Here is a 26,523-nt window from a genome sequence, read left to right as displayed (position 1 = left end):
GACAGTTTGATGATCAGATTAGTAAATGCCGCATATTGCAAAGTCTGGTGTTGACTCATTCTGAAAGGAAATTGCACCTCTTACACAGTTCATTTGGATGGGTGTGATGACATGGAAAACAGCACATTTTATTAGTCTCCCCAAATCTTGAGGAAGAGGTAGGTTATTTTATGATTATTCCTGTACAATTGCAAATTACTATGCATTATTGTATCGTAACATTCAGTCAAATTGTACAATCCCGTTTGATTATTTTTTAGTGTTGATATATTGGTTACGTTTTCCAGATGCTTCCGTGGTCCAACTATCTCAAACAGAGCCTATATAATAGGTTGCTGGTGATTCTATTGATGACAATCTACCAAGGTAAGACAGAGCAACCTGATGTTTACAACTGCCTGACTATCAGACAGAAATGTTCTCTTACTTTTAATAACCAAAACCATTCAAATCAAATCAAGGAATTACTAAATAGCAAATGTTACTAATTAGAAGAGCAACATAAACAGTGAACTAAGCTCATGAGGTGTTCATAAATTATATTCTTCAGGAATCAATGAGTACATATCAGTCATTTAAAAGTACCGAAATAAATATAGCAACTGTAGATTGCCCTTTCAAAAAGGAAAGTATTGCCTCTGTTTTCATTGGCCCTCAGACTTAACAGGTGAGACAGGAGGTGTTCAGGCCTGGACATATAACTACAGCGTCAACCAGAATCTGGACTGGGATTCGGCCCGCCAGTGGTGCAGGCAGGACTACACGGACATGGTGGCCATCCAGAACCAGGAGGAGATTGTCTACCTCAACACCATGCTCCCTAAGAACTCACAATACTACTGGATCGGCCTCCGCAAGGTTGGTCTCCGTCCTCTGTTGCTTTATCAGCAGGAGTGTACTGTGGACTGACAGATTAGTCTGTTTTACTACAAGAGGTTCGTCTAGCAGAAAATCTGTCGCTGGTTTATGTACTAATCTCTATTGTTTTTAAATGCATTTCTATTGTGGCTGCACATCTTTTTATCTATTTTTATTTTGTATTATTGAAATAAATTATGTCAATCAATCAGGTGAATGAGATGTGGACCTGGACGGGGACTAACAAGACACTGACCAAAGAGGCGGAGAACTGGGCCGTCGGGGAGCCCAACAACGTAGGGGACGGACAGGACTGTGTGGAGATCTACATCAAAAGAGGAAAGGACGAAGCCAAGTGGAACGATGAGAGATGCACAAAAAAGAAGGGAGCCCTGTGCTACACAGGTAGAAGAGTGTGTGTGTGTGTGTGTGTGTGTGTGTGTGTGTGTGTGTGTGTGTGTGTGTGTGTGTGTGTGTGTGTGTGTGTGTGTGTGTGTGTGTGTGTGTGTGTGTGTGTGTGTGTGTGTGTGTGTGTGTGTGTGTGTGTGTGTGTGTGTGTATTTTATTAAGTCTTCTATTTGTCTACTCCCCTGTGTGTGTGTGTGTGTGTGTGTGTGTGTGTGTGTGTGTGTGTGTGTGTGTGTGTGTGTGTGTGTGTGTGTGTGTGTGTGTGTGTGTGTGTGTGTGTGTGTGTGTGTGTGTGTGTGTGTGTGTGTGTGTGTGTGTGTGTGTAGCTTCTTGCTCAGAGCATTGCTGCAGCGCCCATGCAGAGTGTTTAGAGAACATAGGGAACTACACCTGCCAATGTGACCCTGGCTTCAAGGGCCCCCGGTGCCAGGAAGGTGAGTTAACCTGTACAATACATTCATAAGGTCTTGACCATTCTTATTCATCTACGGGAATAACACCATTGTTTTCTGTATAGAGGTGAACCAAAATAGTTACCTGAGTTCAACTTCAATGACATGTTAGTATTCAGTATGTTTGTTTGTTGTCATTGATAATCTAGTCTCTCTGCCTCTCTCTCTGTCAGCCGTAGAGTGTGACACTGTGTCGGACCCAGAGCAGGGTTCAGTGAACTGTGACCATCCTCATGGGCTGTTTGCCTTCAACTCCTCTTGCCAGTTCCACTGTGCCCAGGGATACCAGCTGCAGGGGGCATCACAACTGCTCTGTCAGGCCACAGGGTTCTGGGACCACCCTGCCGCTCAGTGCCAAGGTATGGGAGAGCAGGAGGGTATAGCACGATGTACTGAGGCGGCAGGTAGCCTAATGGTTAGAATGTTGGGCCAATGACTGAAAGGTTGCTAGATCGAATCCCCGAGCTGACAAGGTAAAAATCTATCATTCTGCCCCTGAACAAGGCAGTTAATCCACTGTTCCTAGGCCGTCATTGTAAATAAGAATTTGCTCTTAACTGACTTGCCTAGTTAAATAAAGGATAAAATACAACAGTACCCATAATGCTCTGCAACAATAAACATTTGAATCAAACTAAAGACATTCCTAAAGCTGACATTATCGGGGCCTGCATCCTTATTTAAGAGGGCTACCTGACTAATCCAAATTCACATAACGTTGTGTAACGAGGCTCATAAACCAGCATTTTTTAGGCTTGAAACATAGATTTTCTGCCCTATTGAGTTTAAACAACCTTTCTCTTATTGCCCCCTTCAGTCAAACAGTGTCCACCGCTGGACAGTGGTCCTCATAGAGGGACTATGAACTGCAGTAACCCCATCGCCCTGCACAGTTATAACTCCACCTGTGAATTCAGCTGTGATTTGGGGTTTGACCTAATAGGACCAGACAGGATTCAGTGTGACCACACAGGACAGTGGACAGGCAACGTCTCCAACTGCACAGGTATTTATCACTGTCACCATGAGATAGTAGCTACTAATACACCTGTTGAATCTCAGGTCAAAGATGTAGAAAATAAAATATCAAGAATTGCAACAGAAGTACTATGTCTCCTCCCAGTCCTTCACTTGACCGCACCCACTGTTAATCTCCACTATTTAAAATGTTGAACTGTTGTGAAATAGTTGTGGTCTTTGGGAAATATGACCTGATGAAATACTTTCAAACTGTCACTTTTTTCTGTGACATCCTGTTCTGCCACTGAACACAAAACCCTGGCTGTTAATGTGTTGTCCAAAATCCTTTTTTCTGATTGAGCCTCACTCTATCTGAACCATGTTGTCAGCCATGTTGTCAACCATACAGTATGTAACCCATGCTATTTATGACAGTCCCTGACGTTTTTTTGTTAAACTAAAGACAGTCCCTAACTTCTTTACATTACATTGTATGGATTGGGAGTTGGTTGGCGACTCCTAGAGTCTGAATGTTTTTTTGCTGTCGCTCCAATCTCACTCTTTACCCTAATCTCACTCTTTACCCTAATCTCACTCTTTACCCTAATCTCACTCTTTGCCCTAATCTCACTCTTTACCCTAATCTCACTCTTTACCCTAATCTCACTCTTTACCCCAATCTCACTCTTTACCCTAATCTCACTCTTTACCCTAATCTCACTCTTTACCCTAATCTCACTCTTTACCCCAATCTCACTCTTTACCCTAATCTCACTCTTTACCCCAATCTCACTCTTTACCCTAATCTCACTCTTTACCCTAATCTCACTCTTTGCCCTAATCTCACTCTTTACCCCAATCTCACTCTTTACCCTAATCTCACTCTTTACCCCAATCTCACTCTTTACCCTAATCTCACTCTTTACCCCAATCTCACTCTTTACCCCAATCTCACTCTTTACCCTAATCTCACTCTTTACCCTAATCTCACTCTTTACCCCAATCTCACTCTTTACCCCAATCTCACTCTTTACCCCAATCTCACTCTTTACCCTAATCTCACTCTTTACCCTAATCTCACTCTTTACCCTAATCTCACTCTTTACCCCAATCTCACTCTTTACCCCAATCTCACTCTTTACCCTAATCTCGCTCTTTACCCTAATCTCGCTCTTTACCCCAATCTCGCTCTTTACCCTAATCTCACTCTTTACCCTAATCTCACTCTTTACCCTTAATCTCACTCTTTACCCCTAATCTCACTCTTTACCCTAATCTCACTCTTTACTCTAATCTCACTCTTTACCCTAATCTCACTCTTTACCCCAATCTCACTCTTTACCCTAATCTCACTCTTTACCCTAATCTCACTCTTTACCCTAATCTCACTCTTTACCCTAATCTCACTCTTTACCCCAATCTCACTCTTTACCCTAATCTCACTCTTTACCCTAATCTCACTCTTTACCCTAATCTCACTCTTTACCCCAATCTCACTCTTTACCCTAATCTCACTCTTTACCCTAATCTCACTCTTTACCCTAATCTCACTCTTTACCCTAATCTCACTCTTTACCCTAATCTCACTCTTTACCCTAATCTCACTCTTTACCCCAATCTCACTCTTTACCCTAATCTCACTCTTTACCCTAATCTCACTCTTTACCCCAATCTCACTCTTTACCCTAATCTCATTCTTTACCCTAATCTTACTCTTTACCCTAATCTCACTCTTTACCCTAATCTCACTCTTTACCCTATTGCCTTTGGAGAGTGCCAACGAACTGTGAAGTACAGGTCTTCATGGATCCAAAACGTTCCGAAATGGATCCGTGGCTTTCCCACCCGACCAGATATGCATAAATAAAACAATTAAAAAACAAAGACCCGTTCCAAAAAGAACCGTGGAAAAACAGACCCAAACAGACCAGTACTGGTTTGGAAACCCGAGAGACCCATTCAGATTCGAGAATAGAAAGAGAGAGAGAACGAAACAACCAACTGGGCGCTGCCAGCGATATTGGCGAAATTATCCACAGTTATCCACAGTTATGTATCCTTAAAAACTGCCTATAGCAAATTACAAACAAAAAAAACTAGGGCTATTTGTTCTGTTTTGATGTGTAGACTAGCATATGCAAAACTTTATAGTCTATTGTTTTATTGTCTACCTCACGGTTCAGCTGTCAGAGAGTTGAACACGAAGTTGCATCAGGGCGTGTCCACATGACATTCGTATAAAAACCTATATATTAAAGGCAGACAAGCGTAGTGCTAGCCCTAGAGAGACCGGAAGACATGCTAACAGCAACAACATGGATTTATTTTATACTTGTCAGATAGGCTACTACTGCTCTACCGATATAGGCGTACAGAAGGAGTCTTAAAATGTTCTATCAGAATATAACTCTAGTAGGCCTAAAACATTCCTCCTCATCTCAAGTTCAACTGCCTTCATTGGCCTGCAGTAGCTAAACCTAATAATTAACATACAAGTAGCATCCCGTATTATCGGCATATTCAACTGCGTTTCAGAAATATATTACCTTCAACAGTGTCATCAAACCCATCAAAGTTTTGTGGGGTCATAAAAAAAATGTATTAGCATGTTTAACATTTCAGTGGAAATACGAGTAAAATCAGCTTTTTGATAAGGGGTTTATCGGCATACGGTACCTAGTTATAGGCCACATTACTGTTTTGTTAAATTACAATATATGTCCGTTTAATTTTGTTGAAAAAAGAGACACCAACCTCGTGTCCGAAGTGTTTCACTAGATGACTAGTTGGCTAGCCTTCCAGTGAAAAACAAAATGGCTTCCCTGTCAACTTTTCATTGCGTTGCCAGGGGCGCCCTCCTGTACACTCTTAAAAATGGTTCCTCACCAACATCTTCTTCAGTGTCGTAACCAAATAATGTCTCAATTTGTTGAAATTACCTACCGTCCCGAACCTTCACAAAAGTGAATTAGCTTTTTTTAGGGTAATATCAAAAGTAACTCAAGTCATTGTTTATAGGGAAAATATGAACAAGTTGCTATTATTGCGACATTAAATTAAGTTTAGAATCTTTTTTTTTTTTCATTTTCATGGTTTGTGTGAGTAGCATAGTAAGGCCTACTGGTGATTCTATTATATTGAATTTGGCCAACGAAAATGTCTCAGCTGAATTCCACCTTTAAAAACGTTTTGAACAAGCTAGGCCTATATTGCAGCTCTTACCAACAAAAGGTCATTGCCTACCCAACAAATGACACTTAAACTAAATTAGCACAAAATTTAAAAAGACAGAACTTAATTTAGCCGACTAAAATGTCTCAACAAAATTTAACAAAACACTTTTGGCATAGGCTATTTAAAGAACAGGTTTAGATGATTAAATAGGCCTACAATAATGTTAATTTACAATAATTGATAATAAATATGAAAATAAATTAAATGAAAGGTAGAAAATTGCATCAAACCTGCATAGCAAGTTGTACACAGTCCAGTTGGCCATGCTAATGTTCTGCTCATCTTTGTCCACTACAATATTAAAACTTGTCCTTCGAGGACATTCCCCTTGTCACCTTCTTTTCACTATACTCTTTCTCCTCTAACTTTTGTTTTACTTAATAAAGTGTGTGCTATGTAGAAATCTCTCTGCCTAATTTCAGTTTATGTGAAAAAACAAACAAGTATAGTGTAAATAATCATTGAAATATATTTATTTATTCATATATATAAGAAATATATTTCTATATTAATATATATAAGAAATACATTTATATATTAATATATATAAGAAATATATTTATATATTAATATATATAAGAAGTATATTTATATATTAATATATATAAGAAATATATTTATATATTAATTTATATATTAATATATATAAGAAGTATATTTATATATTAATATATATAAGAAATATATTTTCTTTAACCACATATTTTTTAAAACATTTTAATCCGTTTGAAGTCGGTGTACAAAACGAAAGTAGACCAGGTGTGTCGAGTGTAAGCAATCACTGAACTGACGAATTAACTAAGTAGCGTTAGAGCGTTGGACTAGTAACCGTTGGGCTAGTAACCGTTGGGCTAGTAACCGTTGGGCTAGTAACCGTTGGGCTAGTAACCGTTGGGCTAGTAACCGTTGGGCTAGTAACCGTTGGGCTAGTAACCGTTGGGCTAGTAACCGTTGGGCTAGTAACCGTTGGGCTAGTAACCGTTGGGCTAGTAACCGAAAGTTCGAATCCCCGAGCTGACAAGGTACAAATCTGTCGTTCTGCCCCTGAACAGGCAGTTAACCCACTGTTCCTAGGCCGTCATTGAAAATAAGAATTTTTTCTTAACTGACTTGCCTACTTAAATAAAGGTAAAATGAAAAAATAAAGATTGACGAAAAAAAAGAAAAAAAAATTAGAATAAGACTGTAACGTGACAAAATGTGGAAAAGTCAAGGGGTCTGAATAATTTCTGAAGGCACTGTATATCTATGGTTATGAATACTTATGACATACTTTGATCAATGCTTGTATCAACCTGTGGTACATTGTCAGCTTATGGAAGACTACTGGCCTTGATAAGCTCAGTGACTTCTGTGGATGTTCTGTGGAAACAGACCATAAATCTTATCTTACCTTGGTCGTGTGCCCCTGCTAAGACATGCATCAACCAATGGTTGTGTGCCACGTCATCGACTGTGCCGTCAGGTACCAGATTGCTATAACATATGTGATTAGCTGAGTGGTTCCTATTTGTAACTTGTCAGAAATGTCCCGTTGATCAACAAGCCCATGGCAGCTTAAGGCTTTTAGCTAGGTATTTTAATCATGTTTATATTTTGCTGTAACGTTTGATACATAAGACATGGCATAATGTGTAGAACTGAAGGGAATCACCTTTAAAACGTAAAAATCTTTCTCTCTAACACATGGTGCGTTATGTTCCCCAATGATGAAAAGGGGACATGAATGAAAAAGGTTTGGGAAGCACTGGGTTAGCTGTTACGTTGTAAGATCTGGCGTCAACAATGTCTGAATAGGGGAACACAATCATAATCTTTTAATATCTTACCTGTATCCTACTACAGTGGTGAGGTGTGGCCCCCTGTCCCCTCCTGCCATGGGGAACATGTCCTGTGTGGATCCCCTGGGGGCTTCCTCCTTCACCTCCTCCTGTGGGTTCTCCTGTGAGGAGGGCTACCTGCTGAGAGGAGACACCAACCTCACCTGTTTATCTACTGGACAATGGACCAACCACACACCTGCATGTGAACGTGAGCTAAACCAAGACTAGAGGGAGTTTCAATGTGATAAGAACCATTATTTATTCAAAAAGAATACATTATGAATGAGTTCAGCTATGAGCTCCACCTGTACCCTGAAGTGTGAGAAGGGTTTTGTTCTGGTAGGAACTAACTCCACCCATTGCTACTCATAGGGTTACTGGAGCCACGCCCTTCCTGTCTGTCAGGGTAATACCAGGGGTGTTTAGGTAGAAATGTGTGGTGTAGAACATATGTGATTGTCAAGTATGATTTGGGACTATGTCAGATCTATTCACTTTATTTCTACCTAGAACATTCTGAATTGTTTCACTTCACTGAATAAATCCAGGGTTGGAACGGAGAACCTAAACTATTGTGGTTAGCTGAAGGATTAGAAACAGTTTATCTGGCATGAGGGGCTCCCGAGTGGCGCAGCGGTCTAAGGCACTGCATCTCAGTGCTAGAAGCATCACTACAGACCCTGGTTAGATTCCAGGCTGTATCACAACCAGCCGTAATTTGGAGTCCCATAGGGCGGCGCATAATTGGCCCAGCATCGTTAGGGTTTGGCCGGGGTAAACCGTCAATTGAAAATAAAACTGCTTTTAACTGACTTTCTTAGTTAAATAAAGGTAAATAAAATATCAGATTATAATTGGAATAGATAAATATAAATGGGTAATTACAATAGGATTATCTTGGGCCTGTGTGTCACAACCTGTGTCCTCTTTATATCCCTCCAGCTCAGCAGTGCGACATCTTAACCTCTCCCCCGCACGGCTCCCTGAACTGCTCTGGCCTCCATGGTCAGTTCCACTACGGGTCCCAGTGTCTGTTCTCCTGTGAGGAGGGGTTCCTGCTGAACGGGTTGGCTGATACAGAGTGCACCTCCCTGGGCACATGGAGCAGGAGAGCCCCCCTCTGTCTCGGTAACTCACCACATCCTAGTTCAAACCATAGCTAGGTTGAAGATACCCAGGTTAGGAATATGTAATGATTCCATGTGGAAGCTTTAGAAAATGAACAGATTCATGGAACCAGTGCTGAGCAGCATCGCTCATCCCATAGTTTGAATTCTTCCTCATTAATGCAAAGAATTCTGGGATATTAGAATCCTTGTCTTAACCATTTATCTTCAACCTAGAACCATTTTCTCTGTCATTTAGTAAAACCTTTGTTATTTTCCAACCTAGAAACATAGTCTGTCTGTCATCTATTGTTGGAAATTGTGTCAGATCAGACGTATTCATATAGATTTCTCTCTGAACCCCCAGGGTTCCAATGTAGAAGCCTAAAATGACTTGTGTTTCGTCAATGTGCTATTGGATAAGTAAAGGCTTCACAGAATGTGTCTGGTGTCACTCATATCCGACTTCTCTCTGTGCCCCTTCAGCTCAGCAGTGCGACATCTTAACCTCTCCCCGCACGGCTCCCTGAACTGCTCTGACCTCCATGGTCAGTTCCATTACGGGTCCCAGTGTCTGTTCTCCTGTGAGGAGGGGTTCCTGCTGAACGGGTTGGCTGATACAGAGTGCACCTCCCTGGGCACATGGAGCAGGAGAGCCCCCTCTGTCTGGGTAACTCACCACATCTTCAAACCATGCTGGATACATACCCCAATCTACTGGGCTGAGAATTAAGCTTTTTAAATAAGTAATAGGGACAGATTATTGTCATAATGCACATTTAGTAAAAATATATATTGTTACAGAGGTACGTTTCTTACAGCATTACTATTCATTTAGTTTTCTATGGATCAGGATGTGAATGTAGTGAGTTTCTCTGCGTCTTCTCTTATCTGTATCCTGTTACCAGGGTTTTGTAGGTTACTTTGTAAATGCAATCTGTTAGTTACTAGTTACCTGGACAAAATTGTAATCAGTAACGTGTTGATTACCCAACCTCAGTAACATAATCAGATTTTTTTTGGTTACTTTTGGATGACTTTCCCCTTAAGAGGCGTTAGAAGAGGTCAAAAAGTATCCATCAAACACATTTGGTGTGTCATCATAGAGGTCTCTGATTGGTGGTCATCGTTAGGTGTGTCATCATAGAGGTCTCTGATTGGTGGTCATCGTTAGGTGTGTCATCATAGAGGTCTCTGACTTGAGGTCATCATAGAGGTCTCTGATTGGTGGTCATCGTTTGGTGTGTCATCATAGAGGTCTCTGATTGGTGGTCATCGTTTGGTGTGTCATCATAGAGGTCTCTGATTGGGGGTGATCGTTTGGTGTGTCATCATAGAGGTCTCTGATTGGTGGTCATCATTTGGTGTGTCATCATAGAGGTCTCTGATTGGTGGTCATCGTTTTTGTGTGTCATCATAGAGGTCTCTGATTGGTGGTCATCGTTTGGTGTGTCATCATAGAGGTCTCTGATTGGTGGTCATCGTTTGGTGTGTCATCATAGAGGTCTCTGATTGGTCGTCATCATTTGGTGTGTCATCATAGAGGTCTCTGATTGGTGGTCATCATTTGGTGTGTCATCATAGAGGTCTCTGATTGGTTGTCATCATTTGGTGTGTCATCATAGAGGTCTCTGATTGGTGGTCATAATTTGGTGTGTCATCATAGAGGTCTCTGATTGGTGGTCATCATTTGGTGTGTCATCATAGAGGTCTCTGATTGGTGGGCATCATGTGGTGTGTCATCATAGAGGTCTCTGTTTGGTGGTCATCATTTGGTGTGTCATCCTAGAGGTCTCTGATTGGTGGTCATCATTTGGTGTGCTATCATAGAGGCCTCTGATTGGTGGTCATCATTTGGTGTGCTATCATAGAAGCCTCTGATTGGTGGTCATCATTTGGTGTGCTATCATAGAGGCCTCTGACTTGTGGTCATCATTTGGTGTGCTATCATAGAGACCTCTGATTGGTGGTCATCATTTGGTGTGCTATCATAGAGGCCTCTGATTGGTGGTCATCATTTGGTGTGCTATCATAGAGGCCTCTGATTAGTGGTCATCATTTGGTGTGCTATCATAGAGGCCTCTGATTGGTGGTCATCATTTGGTGTGCTATCATAGAGGCCTCTGATTAGTGGTCATCATTTGGTGTGCTATCATAGAGGTCTCTGATTGGTGGTCATCATTTGGTGTGCTATCATAGAGGCCTCTGATTGGTGGTCATTATTTGGTGTACTATCATAGAGGCCTCTGACTTGTGGTCATCATTTGGTGTGCTATCATAGAGGCCTCTGATTGGTGGTCATCATTTGGTGTGCTATCATAGAGGCCTCTGATTAGTGGTCATCATTTGGTGTGCTATCATAGAGGTCTCTGATTAGTGGTCATCATTTGGTGTGCTATCATAGAGGCCTCTGATTAGTGGTCATCATTTGGTGTGCTATCATAGAGGCCTCTGATTGGTGGTCATTATTTGGTGTGCTATCATAGAGGCCTCTGATTAGTGGTCATCATTTGGTGTGCTATTAGAGGTCTCTGATTAGTGGTCATCATTTGGTGTGCTATCATAGAGGTCTCTGATTAGTGGTCATCATTTGGTGTGCTATCATAGAGGCCTCTGATTAGTGGTCATCATTTGGTGTGCTATCATAGAGGCCTCTGATTGGTGGTCATTATTTGGTGTGCTATCATAGAGGCCTCTGATTAGTGGTCATCATTTGGTGTGCTATCATAGAGGTCTCTGATTGGTGGTCATCATTTGGTGTGCTATCATAGAGGCCTCTGATTAGTGGTCATCATTTGGTCTGCTATCATAGAGGTCTCTGATTGGTGGTCATCATTTGGTGTGCTATTAGAGGTCTCTGATTAGTGGTCATCATTTGGTGTGCTATCATAGAGGTCTCTGATTAGTGGTCATCATTTGGTGTGCTATCATAGAGGCCTCTGATTAGTGGTCATCATTTGGTGTGCTATCATAGAGGGCACTGCGTTCATCCACCTCTGGCCTGCTCGCCTCCCTACCACTGAGGAAGTACAGTTCCCGCTCAGCCCAGTCAAAACTGTTCGCTGCTCTGGCCCCCAATGGTGGAACAAACTCCCTCACGACGCCAGGACAGCGGAGTCAATCACCACCTTCCGGAGACACCTGAAACCCCACCTCTTTAAGGAATACCTAGGATAGGATAAGTAATCCTTCTCACCCCCCCTTTAAGATTTAGATGCACTATTGTAAAGTGACTATTCTACTGGATGTCATAAGGTGAATGCACCAATTTGTAGTCGCTCTGGATAAGAGCGTCTGCTAAATGACTTAAATGTAAATGTAAATGTCTCTGATTAGTGGTCATCATTTGGTGTGCTATCATAGAGGCCTCTGATTAGTGGTCATCATTTGGTGTGCTATCATAGAGGCCTCTGATTGGTGGTCATCATTTGGTGTGCTATCATAGAGGCCTCTGATTGGTGGTCATCATTTGGTGTGCTATCATAGAGGCCTCTGATTGGTGGTCATCATTTGGTGTGCTATCATAGAGGCCTCTGATTAGTGGTCATCATTTGGTGTGCTATCATAGAGGTCTCTGATTAGTGGTCATCATTTGGTGTGCTATCATAGAGGTCTCTGATTGGTGGTCATTATTTGGTGTGCTATCATAGAGGCCTCTGATTAGTGGTCATCATTTGGTGTGCTATTAGAGGTCTCTGATTAGTGGTCATCATTTGGTGTGCTATCATAGAGGTCTCTGATTAGTGGTCATCATTTGGTGTGCTATCATAGAGGCCTCTGATTAGTGGTCATCATTTGGTGTGCTATCATAGAGGCCTCTGATTGGTGGTCATTATTTGGTGTGCTATCATAGAGGCCTCTGATTAGTGGTCATCATTTGGTGTGCTATTAGAGGTCTCTGATTAGTGGTCATCATTTGGTGTGCTATCATAGAGGTCTCTGATTAGTGGTCATCATTTGGTGTGCTATCATAGAGGCCTCTGATTAGTGGTCATCATTTGGTCTGCTATCGTAGAGGTCTCTGATTGGTGGTCATCATTTGGTGTGCTATTAGAGGTCTCTGATTAGTGGTCATCATTTGGTGTGCTATCATAGAGGTCTCTGATTAGTGGTCATCATTTGGTGTGCTATCGTAGAGGCCTCTGATTAGTGGTCATCATTTGGTGTGCTATCATAGAGGTCTCTGATTAGTGGTCATCATTTGGTGTGCTATCATAGAGGCCTCTGATTAGTGGTCATCATTTGGTGTGCTATCATAGAGGTCTCTGATTGGTGGTCATCATTTGGTGTGCTATCATAGAGGCCTCTGATTGGTGGTCATCATTTGGTGTGCTATCATAGAGGCCTCTGATTGGTGGTCATCATTTGGTGTGCTATCATAGAGGCCTCTGATTAGTGGTCATCATTTGGTGTGCTATCATAGAGGCCTCTGATTAGTGGTCATCATTTGGTCTGCTATCATAGAGGTCTCTGATTGGTGGTCATCATTTGGTGTGCTATTAGAGGTCTCTGATTAGTGGTCATCATTTGGTGTGCTATCATAGAGGCCTCTGATTAGTGGTCATCATTTGGTGTGCTATCATAGAGGTCTCTGATTAGTGGTCAACATTTGGTGTGCTATCATAGAGGCCTCTGATTAGTGGTCATCATTTGGTGTGCTATCATAGAGGCCTCTGATTGGTGGTCATCATTTGGTGTGCTATCATAGAGGCCTCTGATTAGTGGTCATCATTTGGTGTGCTATCATAGAGGTCTCTGATTGGTGGTCATCATTTGGTGTGCTATCATAGAGGCCTCTGATTGGTGGTCATCATTTGGTGTGCTATCATAGAGGCCTCTGATTAGTGGTCATCATTTGGTGTGCTATCATAGAGGTCTCTGATTAGTGGTCATCATTTGGTGTGCTATCATAGAGGTCTCTGATTGGTGGTCAGACTCGCTCAGGAAGAACAAACAAACTTAAACGTGCGCCTTTTTTCAATGCTGAATTGAATGTGACTGAGAAAACAGAAAGGTGTTTAAATGTATTTTTTGGCAAACATTCTTTATGACTTTTAAAGTTTTCCAAGAAGTAATCATCTAGTTTTTCAAAAGTACAGTGTCTGTAATCTGATTATAATATTTTTGCTGGTAACGTAACTGAGTAGTTCGTGTTTTTCTAATCCGATTACATGTCATTTCTTATTCCCCATCCTGCCTACTACAGTGGTGAGGTGTGGTCGCCTGTCCCCTCCTGCCATGGGGAACGTGTCCTGTGTGGACCCCCTGGGGGCTTCCTCCTTCACCTCCTCCTGTGGGTTCTCCTGTGAGGAGGGCTACCTGCTGAGAGGAGACACCAACCTCACCTGTTTATCTACTGGACAATGGACCAACCACACACCTGCATGTGAACGTGAGCTAAACCAAGACAACTAGAGGGAGTTTCAATGTGATAAGAACCATTATTTATTCAAAAAGAATACATTATGAATGAGTTCAGCTATGAGCTCCACCTGTACCCTGGAGTGTGAGAAGGGTTTTGTTCTGGTAGGAACTAACTCCACCCATTGCTCCTCACTGGGTTACTGGAGCCACGCCCTTCCTGTCTGTCAGGGTAAGACCAGGGTTGTTCAGGTAGAAATATGTGGTGTAGAACAGATGTGATTGTCATGTATGATTTGGAACTCTGTCAGATCTATTCACTTTATTTCTACCTAGAACATTCTGAATTGTTTCACCTCACTGAATAAATCCAGGGTTGGAACGGAGAACCTAAACTATTGTGGTTAGCTGAAGGATTAGAAACAGTTTATCTGGCATCCAGGATGTTCTCTCCCTAATCTCCTCCACAGACCAGGATGCCATTATCTCCCGGGCACGCTGATTGGTCCGTTGTTGGTGGGATCTTCTGTCACGCTCGTCGAAAACGATTGGAACAGAGAACCTAAACTATTGTGGTTAGCTGAAGGATTAGAAACAGTTTATCTGGCATGAGGGGCTCCCGAGTGGCGCAGCGGTCTAAGGCCCTGCATCTCAGTGCTAGAAGCATCACTACAGACCTTGGTTTGATTCCAGGCTGTATCACAACCAGCTGTAGTTTGGAGTCCCATAGGGCGGCGGACAATTGGCCCAGCATTGGCCAGGGTAGGCCGTCATTGTAAATAAGAATTTGTTTTTAACTGACTTGCCAAATTAAATAGATTAGGTTCAATTTAATTTAATATCAGATTATAATTGGAATAGATAAATATAAATGGGTAATTACAATAGGATTATCTTGGGCCTGTGTGTCACAACCTGTGTCCTCTTTATATCCCTCCAGCTCAGCAGTGCGACATCTTAACCTCTCCCCCGCACGGCTCCCTGAACTGCTCTGGCCTCCATGGTCAGTTCCACTACGGGTCCCAGTGTCTGTTCTCCTGTGAGGAGGGGTTCCTGCTGAACGGGTTGTCTGATACAGAGTGCACCTCCCTGGGCACATGGAGCAGGAGAGCCCCCCTCTGTCTCGGTAACTCACCACATCCTAGTTCAAACCATAGCTAGGTTGAAGATACCCAGGTTAGGAATATGTAATGATTCCATGTGGAAGCTTTAGAAAATGAACAGATTCATGGAACCAGTGCTGAGCAGCATCGCTCATCCCATAGTTTGAATTCTTCCTCATTTATGCAAAGAGTTCTGGGATATTAGAATCCTTGTCTTAACCATTTATCTTCAACCTAGAACCATTTTCTCTGTCATTTAGTAAAACCTTTGTTATTTTCCAACCTAGAAACATAGTCTGTCTGTCATCTATTGTTGGAAATTGTGTCAGATCAGACGTATTCATATAGATTTCTCTCTGAACCCCCAGGGTTCCAATGTAGAAGCCTAAAATGACTTGTGTTTCGTCAATGTGCTATTGGATAAGTAAAGGATTCACAGAATGTGTCTGGTGTCACTCATAACCGACTTCTCTCTGTGCCCCTCCAGCTCAGCAGTGCGACACCTTAACCTCTCCCCCGCACGGCTCCATGAACTGCTCTGGCCTCCATGGTCAGTTCCACTACGGGTCCCAGTGTCTGTTCTCCTGTGAGGAGGGGTTCCTGCTGAACGGGTTGGCTGATACAGAGTGCACCTCCCTGGGCACATGGAGCAGGAGAGCCCCCCTCTGTCTGGGTAACTCACCACATCTTCAAACCATGCTGGATACATACCCCCATCTACTGGGCTGAGAATTAAGCTTTTTAAATAAGTAATAGGGACAGATTATTGTCATAATGCACATTTAGTCAAAATATATATTGTTACAGAGGTACGTTTCTTACAGCATTACTATTCATTTAGCTTTCTATGGATCAGGATGTGAATGTGGTGTGTTTCTCTGCGTCTTCTCTTATCTGTATCCTGTTACCAGGGTTTTGTAGGTTACTTTGTAAATGCAATCTGTTAGTTACTAGTTACCTGGACAAAATTGTAATCAGTAACGTGTTGATTACCCAACCTCAGTAACAAAATCAGATTTATTTTGGTTACTTTTGGATGACTTTCCCCTTAAGAGGCATTAGAAGAGGTCAAAAAGTATCCATCGAACACATTTGGTGTGTCATCATAGAGGTCTCTGATTGGTTGTCATCATTTGGTGTGTCATCATAGAGGTCTCTGATTGGTTGTCATCATTTGGTGTGTCATCATAGAGGTCTCTGATTGGTGGTCATCATTTGGTGTGTCATCATAGAGGTCTCTGATGGTGGTGATCGTTTGATGTGTCATCATAGAGGTCTCTGATTGGTTGTCATCATTTGGTGTGTCATCATAGAGGTCTCTGATTGGTTGTCATCATTTGGTGTGTCATCATAGAGGTCTCTGATTGGTGGTCATCATTTGGTGTGTCATCATAGAGGTCTCTGATGGTGGTGATCGTTTGATGTGTCATCATAGAGGTCTCTGATTGGTTGTCATCATTTGGTGTGTCATCATAGAGGTCTCTGATTGGTTGTCATCATTTGGTGTGTCATCATAGAGGTCTCTGATTGGTGGTCATCATTTGGTGTGTCATCATAGAGGTCTCTGATTGGTGGTCATCATTTGGTGTGCTATCATAGAGGCCTCTGACTTGTGGTCATCATTTGGTGTGCTATCATAGAGACCTCTGATTGGTGGTCATCATTTGGTGTGCTATCATAGAGGTCTCTGATTGGTTGTCATCATTTGGTGTGTCATCATAGAGGTCTCTGATTGGTGGTCATCATTTGGTGTGCTATCATAGAGGCCTCTGATTGGTGGTCATCATTTGGTGTGCTATCATAGAGGCCTCTGATTGGTGGTCATCATTTGGTGTGCTATCATAGAGGCCTCTGATTGGTGGTCATCATTTGGTGTGCTATCATAGAGGCCTCTGATTGGTGGTCATCATTTGGTGTGCTATCATAGAGGCCTCTGATTGGTGGTCATCATTTGGTGTGCTATCATAGAGGCCTCTGATTGGTGGTCATCATTTGGTGTGCTATCATAGAGGCCTCTGACTTGTGGTCATCATTTGGTGTGCTATCATAGAGACCTCTGATTGGTGGTCATCATTTGGTGTGCTATCATAGAGGCCTCTGATTGGTGGTCATCATTTGGTGTGCTATCATAGAGGCCTCTGATTAGTGGTCATCATTTGGTGTGTCATCATAGAGGTCTCTGATTGGTGGTCATCGTTAGGTGTGTCATCATAGAGGTCTCTGACTTGAGGTCATCATAGAGGTATCTGATTGGTGGTCATCGTTTGGTGTGTCGTCATAGAGGTCTGATTGGTGATTGATCATCGTTTGGTGTGTCATCATAGAGGTCTCTGATTGGTGGTCATCATTTGGTCTGTCATCATAGAGGTCTCTAATTTGTGGTCATCATTTGGTCTGTCATCATAGAGATCTCTGATTGGTGGCAATCATTTGGTTGTGTCATCATAGTGGTCTCTGACTTGAGGTCATCATTTGGTGTGTCATCATAGAGGTATCTGATTGGTGGTCATCGTTTGGTGTGTCGTCATAGAGGTCTGATTGGTGATCTGATTGGTGATTTCATCGTTTGGTGTGTCATCATAGAGGTCTCTGATTGGTGGTCATCATTTGGTCTGTCATCATAGAGGTCTCTAATTTGTGGTCATCATTTGGTCTGTCATCATAGAGATCTCTGATTGGTGGCAATCATTTGGTTGTGTCATCATAGTGGTCTCTGACTTGAGGTCATCATTTGGTGTGTCATCATAGAGGTATCTGATTGGTGGTCATCGTTTGGTGTGTCGTCATAGAGGTCTGATTGGTGGCAATCATTTGGTGTGCTATTAGAGGTCTCTGACTTGTGGTCAGACTCACTCAGGAAGAACAAACAAACTTGCGCCTTTTTTCAATGCTGAATTGAATGTCATTGCGAAAACAGAAAGGTGTTTAAATGTATTTTTTGGAAAACATTTATGCCTTTTAAAGTAATCATCTAGTTTTTGAAAATACAGTGTCTGTCAATCTCGTGGAAATGATTGGACCAAGGCGCTGCGTGCGTAGAGTCCCATATATTTTAATTAATAGAACCTCAAACAAAACAAACAAGCACAAACTAAACGTGAAGCTACTGGTGTGCACACAGGCAACTATCTGTAGACAAGATCCCACAAAGCACAATGAGGAAATGGCTGCCTAAATATGATCCCCAATCAGAGACAATGATAAACAGCTGTCTCTGATTGGGAGCCATACCAGGCCAACATAAACCATTAATCACCTAGATGACCCACCCTTGTCACTATCACGCCCCAACTAACAGAGAATAAACAGCTCTCTATGGTCAGAGAGTGACAGTACCCCCCAAAGGTGCGGACTCTGGCCGCAAAACCTGACTCAATAGGGGAGGGTCCGGGAGGGCATCTACCGTCAGGGGCGACTCCAGTGCGGGGTGAAGTACCCACTCCGCTCGCAGATACGACGTCTTCCTGCGGCTCTGGTGCGGGGCTCATCGCCGAAAGCTCTGGACCAGGGATCCTCACCGGAGGAACCGGACTGGGAACCGTCGTTGGAGGTTCCGGACTGGGAACCGTCGTTGGAGGTTCCGGACTGGGAACCGTCGTTGGAGGTTCCGGACTGGGAACTGTTGAAGCTCTGGACTGTGGAGGCGCACTGGAGGCCTGATGCGTGGGACCGGTACAGGTGGTACCGGGCTGATGACACGCACCTCAGGGAGAGTGCGAGGAGCAGGAACAGGGCACACCTGACTGGGAAAGCGCACTTGAGGGAGAGTGCGAGGAGTTGGCACACGACACACTGGGTTGTGAAGGTGCACTGGAAACCTGGTGTGTATAGCCGGCATCAATTGTTCCGGAACTTTAATAAACTTCTCAGGACGAGTACGGGGAGCTGATTCAAGTGACACCAAACTGACAACACCTTCCTTCATTCCAAATCTGTACATCCTCCACCAACAACTCTCCCATTTCTCTCTCCTCCAAATTTTCCTTCTTCTCCCAGACTGGCTTTGGTTGACTCCTCGGCACCGCCGACTGCTCCAAAAATGTTCTTGGGGTTTCTGTGGCCTTCCTCCCCGACTTCGTTGCTGTCCCTCCTTCGCTGCTTCCAACTGCCTCCATGGCCGGCTCTTCTCTCCTGCTATTATGTCGTCCCAAGTCCAGGATGTTCTCTCCCTAATCTCCTCCACAGACCAGGATGCCATTATCTCCCGGGCACGCTGATTGGTCCGTTGTTGGTGGGATCTTCTGTCACGCTCGTCGAAAACGATTGGACCAATGCGCAGCGTGCGTAGAGTTCCACATATTTTAATTAATAGAAACTCACCAAACAAAACTAACCTAACAAGCACAAACTAAACGTGAAGCTACTTGTGTGCACACGGGCAACTATCTGTAGACAAGATCCCACAAAGCACAATGAGGAAATGGCTGCCTAAATATGATCCCCAATCAGAGACAACGATAAACAGCTGTCTCTGATTGGGAGCCATACCAGGCCAACATAAACCATCAAACACCTAGATGACCCACCCTTGTCACTATCACGCCCCAACCAACAGAGAATAAACAGCTCTCTATGGTCAGGGCGTGACAGTGTCTGTAATCTGATTATAATATTTTTGCTGGTAACGTAATTGAGTAGTTTGTGTTTTTCTAATCCGATTGCATGTCATTTCTTATTCCCCAACCTGCCTACTACAGTGGTGAGGTGTGGCACCCTGTCCCCTCCTGCCATGGGGAACGTGTCCTGTGTTGACCCCCTGGGGGCTTCCTCCTTCACCTCCTCCTGTGGGTTCTCCTGTGAGGAGGGCTACCTGCTGAGAGGAGACACCAACCTCACCTGTTTATCTACTGGACAATGGACCAACCACACACCTGCATGTGAACGTGAGCTAAACCAAGACAACTAGAGGGAGTTTCAATGTGATAAGAACCATTATTTATTCAAAAATAATATATTATGAATGAGTTCATCTATGAGCTCCACCTGTACCCTGGAGTGTGAGAAGGGTTTTGTTCTGGTAGGAACTAACTCCACCCATTGCTACTCACTGGGTTACTGGAGCCACGCCCTTCCTGTCTGTCAGGGTAAGACCAGGGGTGTTTAGGTAGAAATGTGTGGTGTAGAACAGATGTGATTGTCAAGTATGATTTGGAACTATGTCAGATCTATTCACTTCATTTCTATCTAGAACATTCTGAATTGTTTCACCTCACTGAATAAATCCAGGGTTGGAACGGAGAACCTAAACTATTGTGGTTAGCTGAAGGATTAGAAACAGTTTATCTGGCATGAGGGGCTCCCGAGTGGCGCAGCGGTCTAAGGCCCTGCATCTCAGTGCTAGAGGCGTCACTACAGACCCTGGTTAGATTCCAGGCTGTATCACAACCAGCCGGGATTGCGAGTCCCATAGGGCCAGCATCGTCCGGGTTAGGATTTGACCGGGGTCGACCGTCATTGTTAATAAGAATTTGTTTTTAACTGACTTGCCTAGTTAAATAAAGGTAAATCAAATAAAATACTTGACAGACTCACCTTGACAGACTTGCCGCCCTGTCAAAGTGAGTGAGGGATATATAAAAATATTCTTCATTAATTGATTGATTGTTTGATTTAACCCCTACAGTGGTCCAGTGTGAGAACCTATTGCCCAGACAGCCATCTCCACCACCCACTCCATCCTCAACCCCACCATCAACCCAGGGACCCTTCATGAACTGCTCACACTACCTAGGGGAGTTTAGCTTCAGCTCTCTGTGCCTCTTCACCTGCAGCAAAGGTTACTATCTGAACGGAACAGAAGAGCTATCCTGCACCTCAGAGGGACAATGGAGTGACCTTGTGCCCTCTTGCCAAAGAAACATCAACACTGTCCAAGGTTGTACTGACTATTTGTTTACATTAAATATTATATACACTGAATTCAATTGAATAGTACATTAGGTCAAATCATAATTTCCCCTGATTATTTTTCATTTCATGCGACTACAGCATAGCAACCGTCCTTACAGGGTGACCTCTTGGTTTATCTGCTCTGTTCTGACCCTGTGGTGACTGTGGTTGTTCTATAGAGTCAGGGATAGTGACTGGTTGTTCTATAGAGTCAGGGATAGTGACTGGTTGTTCTATAGAGTCAGGGATAGTGACTGGTTGTTCTATAGAGTCAGAGATGGTGACTGTGGTTGTTCTATAGAGTCAGAGATAGCGACTGGTTGTTCTATAGAGTCAGAGATAGTGACTGTGGTTGTTCTATAGAGTCAGAGATAGCGACTGGTTGTTCTATAGAGTCATAGATAGTGTATGGTTGTTCTATAGAGTCATAGATAGTGTATGGTAGTTCTATAGAGTCAGTGATAGTGACTGGTTGTTCTATAGAGTCAGAGATAGTGACTGATTGTCCTATAGAGTCAGGGATAGTGACTGGTTGTTCTATAGAGTCAGAGATGGTGACTGGTTGTCCTATAGAGTCAGGGATAGTGTATGGTTGTTCTACAGAGTCAGAGATAGTGAATGGTTGTTCTATAGAGTCAGGGATAGTGACTGGTTGTTCTATAGAGTCAGAGATAGTGACTGGTTGTCCTATAGAGTCAGGGATAGTGACTGGTTGTTCTATAGAGTCAGAGATAGTGACTGGTTGTTCTATAGAGTCAGAGATAGTGTATGGTTGTTCTACAGAGTCAGAGATAGTGAATGGTTGTTCTATAGAGTCAGGGATAGTGACTGGTTGTTCTATAGAGTCAGAGATGGTGACTGTGGTTGTTCTATAGAGTCAGAGATAGTGTATGGTTGTTCTACAGAGTCAGAGATAGTGAATGGTTGTTCTATAGAGTCAGGGATAGTGACTGGTTGTTCTATAGAGTCAGAGATGGTGACTGGTTGTTCTATAGAGTCATAGATAGTGTATGGTTGTTCTATAGAGTCAGAGATAGTGACTGGTAGTTCTATAGAGTCAGGGATAGTGACTGGTTGTTCTATAGAGTCAGAGATGGTGACTGGTTGTCCTATAGAGTCAGGGATAGTGTATGGTTGTTCTACAGAGTCAGAGATAGTGAATGGTTGTTCTATAGAGTCAGAGATGGTGACTGTGGTTGTTCTATAGAGTCAGAGATAGCGACTGGTTGTTCTATAGAGTCAGGGATAGTGACTGGTTGTTCTATAGAGTCAGAGATGGTGACTGGTTGTCCTATAGAGTCAGGGATAGTGACTGGTTGTTCTATAGAGTCAGGGATAGGGACTGGTTGTTCTATAGTGTCAGAGATAGTGACTGGTTGATAGAGTCAGAGATGGTGACTGGTTGTTCTATAGAGTCAGGGATAGTGACTGGTTGTTCTATAGAGCCAGAGATAGTGACTGATTGTCCTATAGAGTCAGGGATAGTGACTGATTGTCCTATAGAGTCAGGGATAGTGACTGGTTGTTCTATAGAGTCAGAGATGGTGACTGGTTGTCCTATAGAGTCAGGGATAGGGACTGGTTGTTCTATAGTGTCAGAGATAGTGACTGGTTGATAGAGTCAGAGATGGTGACTGGTTGTTCTATAGAGTCAGGGATAGTGACTGGTTGTTCTATAGAGCCAGAGATAGTGACTGATTGTCCTATAGAGTCAGGGATAGTGAATGGTTGTTCTATAGAGTCAGAGATGGTGACTGTGGTTGTTCTATAGAGTCAGAGATAGCGACTGGTTGTTCTATAGAGTCAGGGATAGTGACTGGTTGTTCTATAGAGTCAGAGATGGTGACTGGTTGTCCTATAGAGTCAGGGATAGTGACTGGTTGTTCTATAGAGTCAGAGATAGTGACTGGTTGTTCTATAGAGTCAGAGATAGTGACTGGTTGTCCTATAGAGTCAGGGATAGTGACTGGTTGTTCTATAGAGTCAGAGATAGTGACTGGTTGTTCTATAGAGTCAGAGATAGTGACTGGTTGTCCTATAGAGTCAGGGATAATGACTGTGGTTGTTGCGTTAAAGAGTCCTCTAGGATGCTGGTCTATGCAGTGGTGGGAGCTGCCTCTGCTGCTGGGCTGTTACTACTGCTGGGACTGGGCATGCTGGCCGCAAAGAAGCTCAGCAAGAAAAGTAAGAGAAATGAATTAAAGACATGTATTTCATATTGTATGTGTAACCTCGTCACCAAGCTATTGCACCAGAGCTTGGGGAGGAAATGTATTGCGTGTGATACTATTCCAAACGGGTCATCTTTCTTTCATCTATAATGTCTTACTGTGTTAGGCCTTCCTGTGTTAGAAGCAGTGGTACTATAGTACTATAGTAGTATTAGTATATAAGTGTAGTACTGTTGTAGTAGTATGTAAGTATAGTTAAAGCCCGTTCCATAATAATAATCCCTGTTTCTGGTCCGTCACAGGTGACTTCCACTTTGATAACTCGTTATGGGAGGAAAGAGAGAACCCTGCTTTTGAAAATTCTTAAAAAATAATGTGTTTAATGACATTGTACTGTAAAACAAGGTTTTGTATAACGAGTTAATTGCTTTCAATGTATTTAAAGACATCACTGTTCCTTCTATACCTATTTTTGTGTATGGGCTGTTAATGCTGTTATAACTTTTGGGCGACCCGACCAGATTCACGTAGAAATGTGAGTTATAGATATGTAATTATTGAAAATAAGTCTAAGAAGCTGTTATATCTGTTCTATGTATACTATTTCTATGCTTCCCATTCTTAAGTTTAGTTTTTGGCATCTTTTACTGTCTGGTTTTTGTACACCAGCTTCAACCAGCTGAAAATGCTATATTTCTGGGCGATTGAAAATATATTTCACAGCGATTTAGATGGTACAATGATTCTCTACACTCTGTTTTGTGTAAATTAGGAAAACTATTATAATTTTATCAACTAGGAAATGGCGGAGTGATTTCTGCATATTTCACCTTTTTAATGGCTGTTAGATGTGTAGGATTTTAATTTGACCCGTATTGTCACAGCAAAATAATCTGGCATCAACAGGATTTGAACATTTAGTGCATTCACACTTTTCCGTGATGTAATGTTGCTTGATCGGTGGTTAGGCTATAAGCTGGCCGAAATGGGGCTACATTACAGTGCAATAATGTTAATATAATCGTGTGTTAGTGGTTTTCAGTGAATTTATGTCCATCCTGCAGCGCAGGAAAATTCTCAGCGACAACAGGCTGATCAAATGAAGATCCCATATCTGAATGTAGCTTGTAGTCAAACTCATGGCTTTCTATGTTTCTCATCATGTTCACTTGGACAAATGTTGAATTCAATATATTGAGATCAATAGAATGCGCAGAATGTGCAGTGCTATAAAAAAAAGTCATTTATTTTTTATGAATAACAAAACAAAACAATATATATATATACTTATTTTATTTATTTAATTAACAAAATTATGCCACACCCAATTCCCCTGTGTGAAAAGTAATTCCCCTTTACACTCAATAACTGGTTGTGCCCCCTTTTAGCTGTAATGACTCCAACCAAACACTTCCTGTAGTTGTTGATCTGTCTCTCACGTCGCTGTGGAGGAATTTAGCAATTATTGTGTTATTTGTTCACTCAGGTTCCCTTTACCCCCCTCTCACACTGCCTCACTGTCCACCTCTGTCCACCTCACCCCCCTCTCTCCCTGCCTCACTGTCTACCTCACCCCCCTCTCACCCTGCCACACTGTTCACCTCACCCCCCTCTTACCCTGCCTCACTGTTCACCTCACCCTCCTCTCACCCTGCTTCACTGTCCCCCTCCTCCACCTCGCACCCTGCCTCACTGTCCCCCTCCTCCACCTCGCACCCTGCCTCACTGTCCCCCTCCTCCACCTCGCACCCTGCCTCACTGTCCCCCTCCTCCACCTCGCACCCTGCCTCACTGTCCCCCTCCTCCACCTCGCACCCTGCCTCACTGTCCCCCTCCTCCACCTCGCACCCTGCCTCACTGTCCCCCTCCTCCACCTCGCACCCTGCCTCACTGCCTACCTCTCTCCCCCACCTCAATGCCCACCCCACCCCACCCCATCACTCCCCCTGCCCATCTCACCCCTTTCTAACCCCGCTCTCTCTGGAGGCTGGAGGGTTGCTAGGTGACCACAAGGTGTCGACCTGGCATGTAGTGTCCTGCCTGTCTGACAGGTGATCCATCATCTAAACATTGATAGTATTGTCAGGGTTGGAGTCAACTCCCTTCCAACTCCATCTATTTCATAATGTGGACTGAAACGGAATGCTCTCATGAACAAGCCAACATAACCCTTAAATATGACACTGTTAGGTAATTTGGGGATATTAGCAAGCTAGGAGCAATACAACCATTATTTGTAGTATTTATAAAGAATTGTGTGGGCCTTTGGATAGCCTTGACATGAGGCACTTAACTGATCACAATATGAGTTTTAATCAGTGTTGGGGGGGTAGTAAACTATATGTAGTTTAACTAGTAATTTAACTACATTAGCTTGTTGGCAATTGAACTAAATTCAAATCTTGGTAGTGTTTTCAGTAGTTGATTACTTTGTAGTGATGTAGCTAACTGTTGGAACAACACACTACATTTTTGCACCAAACAAAAATAAAATATGTTTGAAGTAGGCAATATATATATATATATTTTTGTTGCATCAGACCTGCCTAATTCTCAATTGAAACACAGCTTTTGTGTTTAATAGGCTAAATGACACATTCTGACACCAGAGTGATCTATCCTGCCAATTTGTAGTCTATGACATTCCCAGCCTGGTCTCATAGATTAAACGTAAACAAGTAACGTAAATCCTGGACACTCAAATGAGTTTGATATGTTACATTTGGTATGGTTACATGAGACAGATGGTTACTAAAGGTAAAAACAAAAGGAAGGCGATTGGTCGGGGTGGATGGATGGGTGTATAACGCAAACGTCTGGCAACCCAAAGGCGTGTTCGATTCTCATCACGGACAACTTTAGCTAATTCGCAACTTTTCAACTACTTTTTAGCTACTTAGCATGGTAGCTAACCCTAACATTAACCCTAACCTTACATCTTTAACCTAACTCCTAACCTTAACCTTAACCCGAACCTTAACCCTAACCGTTAGCCAAGCTAACATTAGCCAGCTAGCTATTGTTAGCGTTAGCCACTTAGCTTAAATTAACCACAACAAATTGGAATTCGTAACATATCATACGTTTTGCATGATCATAATATATGGTACGTTTTGCTCATTCGTAAAGTACGGATTGTAATTCGTAACATATCATGC

At 42.8% G+C, this 26,523-nt stretch overlaps 1 protein-coding gene across 5 annotated transcripts in view; it reads left to right on the top strand.

Moving 5' to 3' along the window:
- Positions 1-87: 87 nt before the first annotated feature.
- Positions 88-26,523, top strand: part of selp (selectin P) — a 27,511-nt gene continuing 1,075 nt past the window's right edge. The window contains exons 1-16 of one of the 5 annotated variants that reach the window (XM_052465804.1): positions 88-158; positions 288-366; positions 659-858; positions 1,071-1,263; positions 1,593-1,700; positions 1,892-2,077; positions 2,536-2,724; positions 7,758-7,943; positions 8,678-8,863; positions 14,048-14,233; positions 15,143-15,328; positions 15,793-15,978; positions 20,003-20,188; positions 20,929-21,180; positions 23,271-23,378; positions 23,668-26,523. The exon at positions 23,668-26,523 is cut by the window's right edge and continues 1,075 nt beyond it. In XM_052465804.1, the coding sequence (XP_052321764.1) occupies positions 288-366; positions 659-858; positions 1,071-1,263; positions 1,593-1,700; positions 1,892-2,077; positions 2,536-2,724; positions 7,758-7,943; positions 8,678-8,863; positions 14,048-14,233; positions 15,143-15,328; positions 15,793-15,978; positions 20,003-20,188; positions 20,929-21,180; positions 23,271-23,378; positions 23,668-23,732 (2,496 nt within the window). In that variant the 5' untranslated portion in view covers positions 88-158 and the 3' untranslated portion in view covers positions 23,733-26,523. The remainder of the gene's footprint in view (positions 159-287; positions 367-658; positions 859-1,070; positions 1,264-1,592; positions 1,701-1,891; positions 2,078-2,535; positions 2,725-7,757; positions 7,944-8,677; positions 8,864-14,047; positions 14,234-15,142; positions 15,329-15,792; positions 15,979-20,002; positions 20,189-20,928; positions 21,181-23,270; positions 23,379-23,667) is intronic. The other 4 variants (XM_052465812.1, XM_052465823.1, XM_052465841.1 and 1 more) reach the window with 4 other exon arrangements.

Source organism: Oncorhynchus keta, chromosome 1, assembly GCF_023373465.1.
Source record: "Oncorhynchus keta strain PuntledgeMale-10-30-2019 chromosome 1, Oket_V2, whole genome shotgun sequence".
NCBI classification, from domain to species: domain Eukaryota; kingdom Metazoa; phylum Chordata; class Actinopteri; order Salmoniformes; family Salmonidae; genus Oncorhynchus; species Oncorhynchus keta.
Note: the sequence above shows the minus strand (reverse complement) of the source record. Positions and strands in the feature narration are given on the sequence as shown.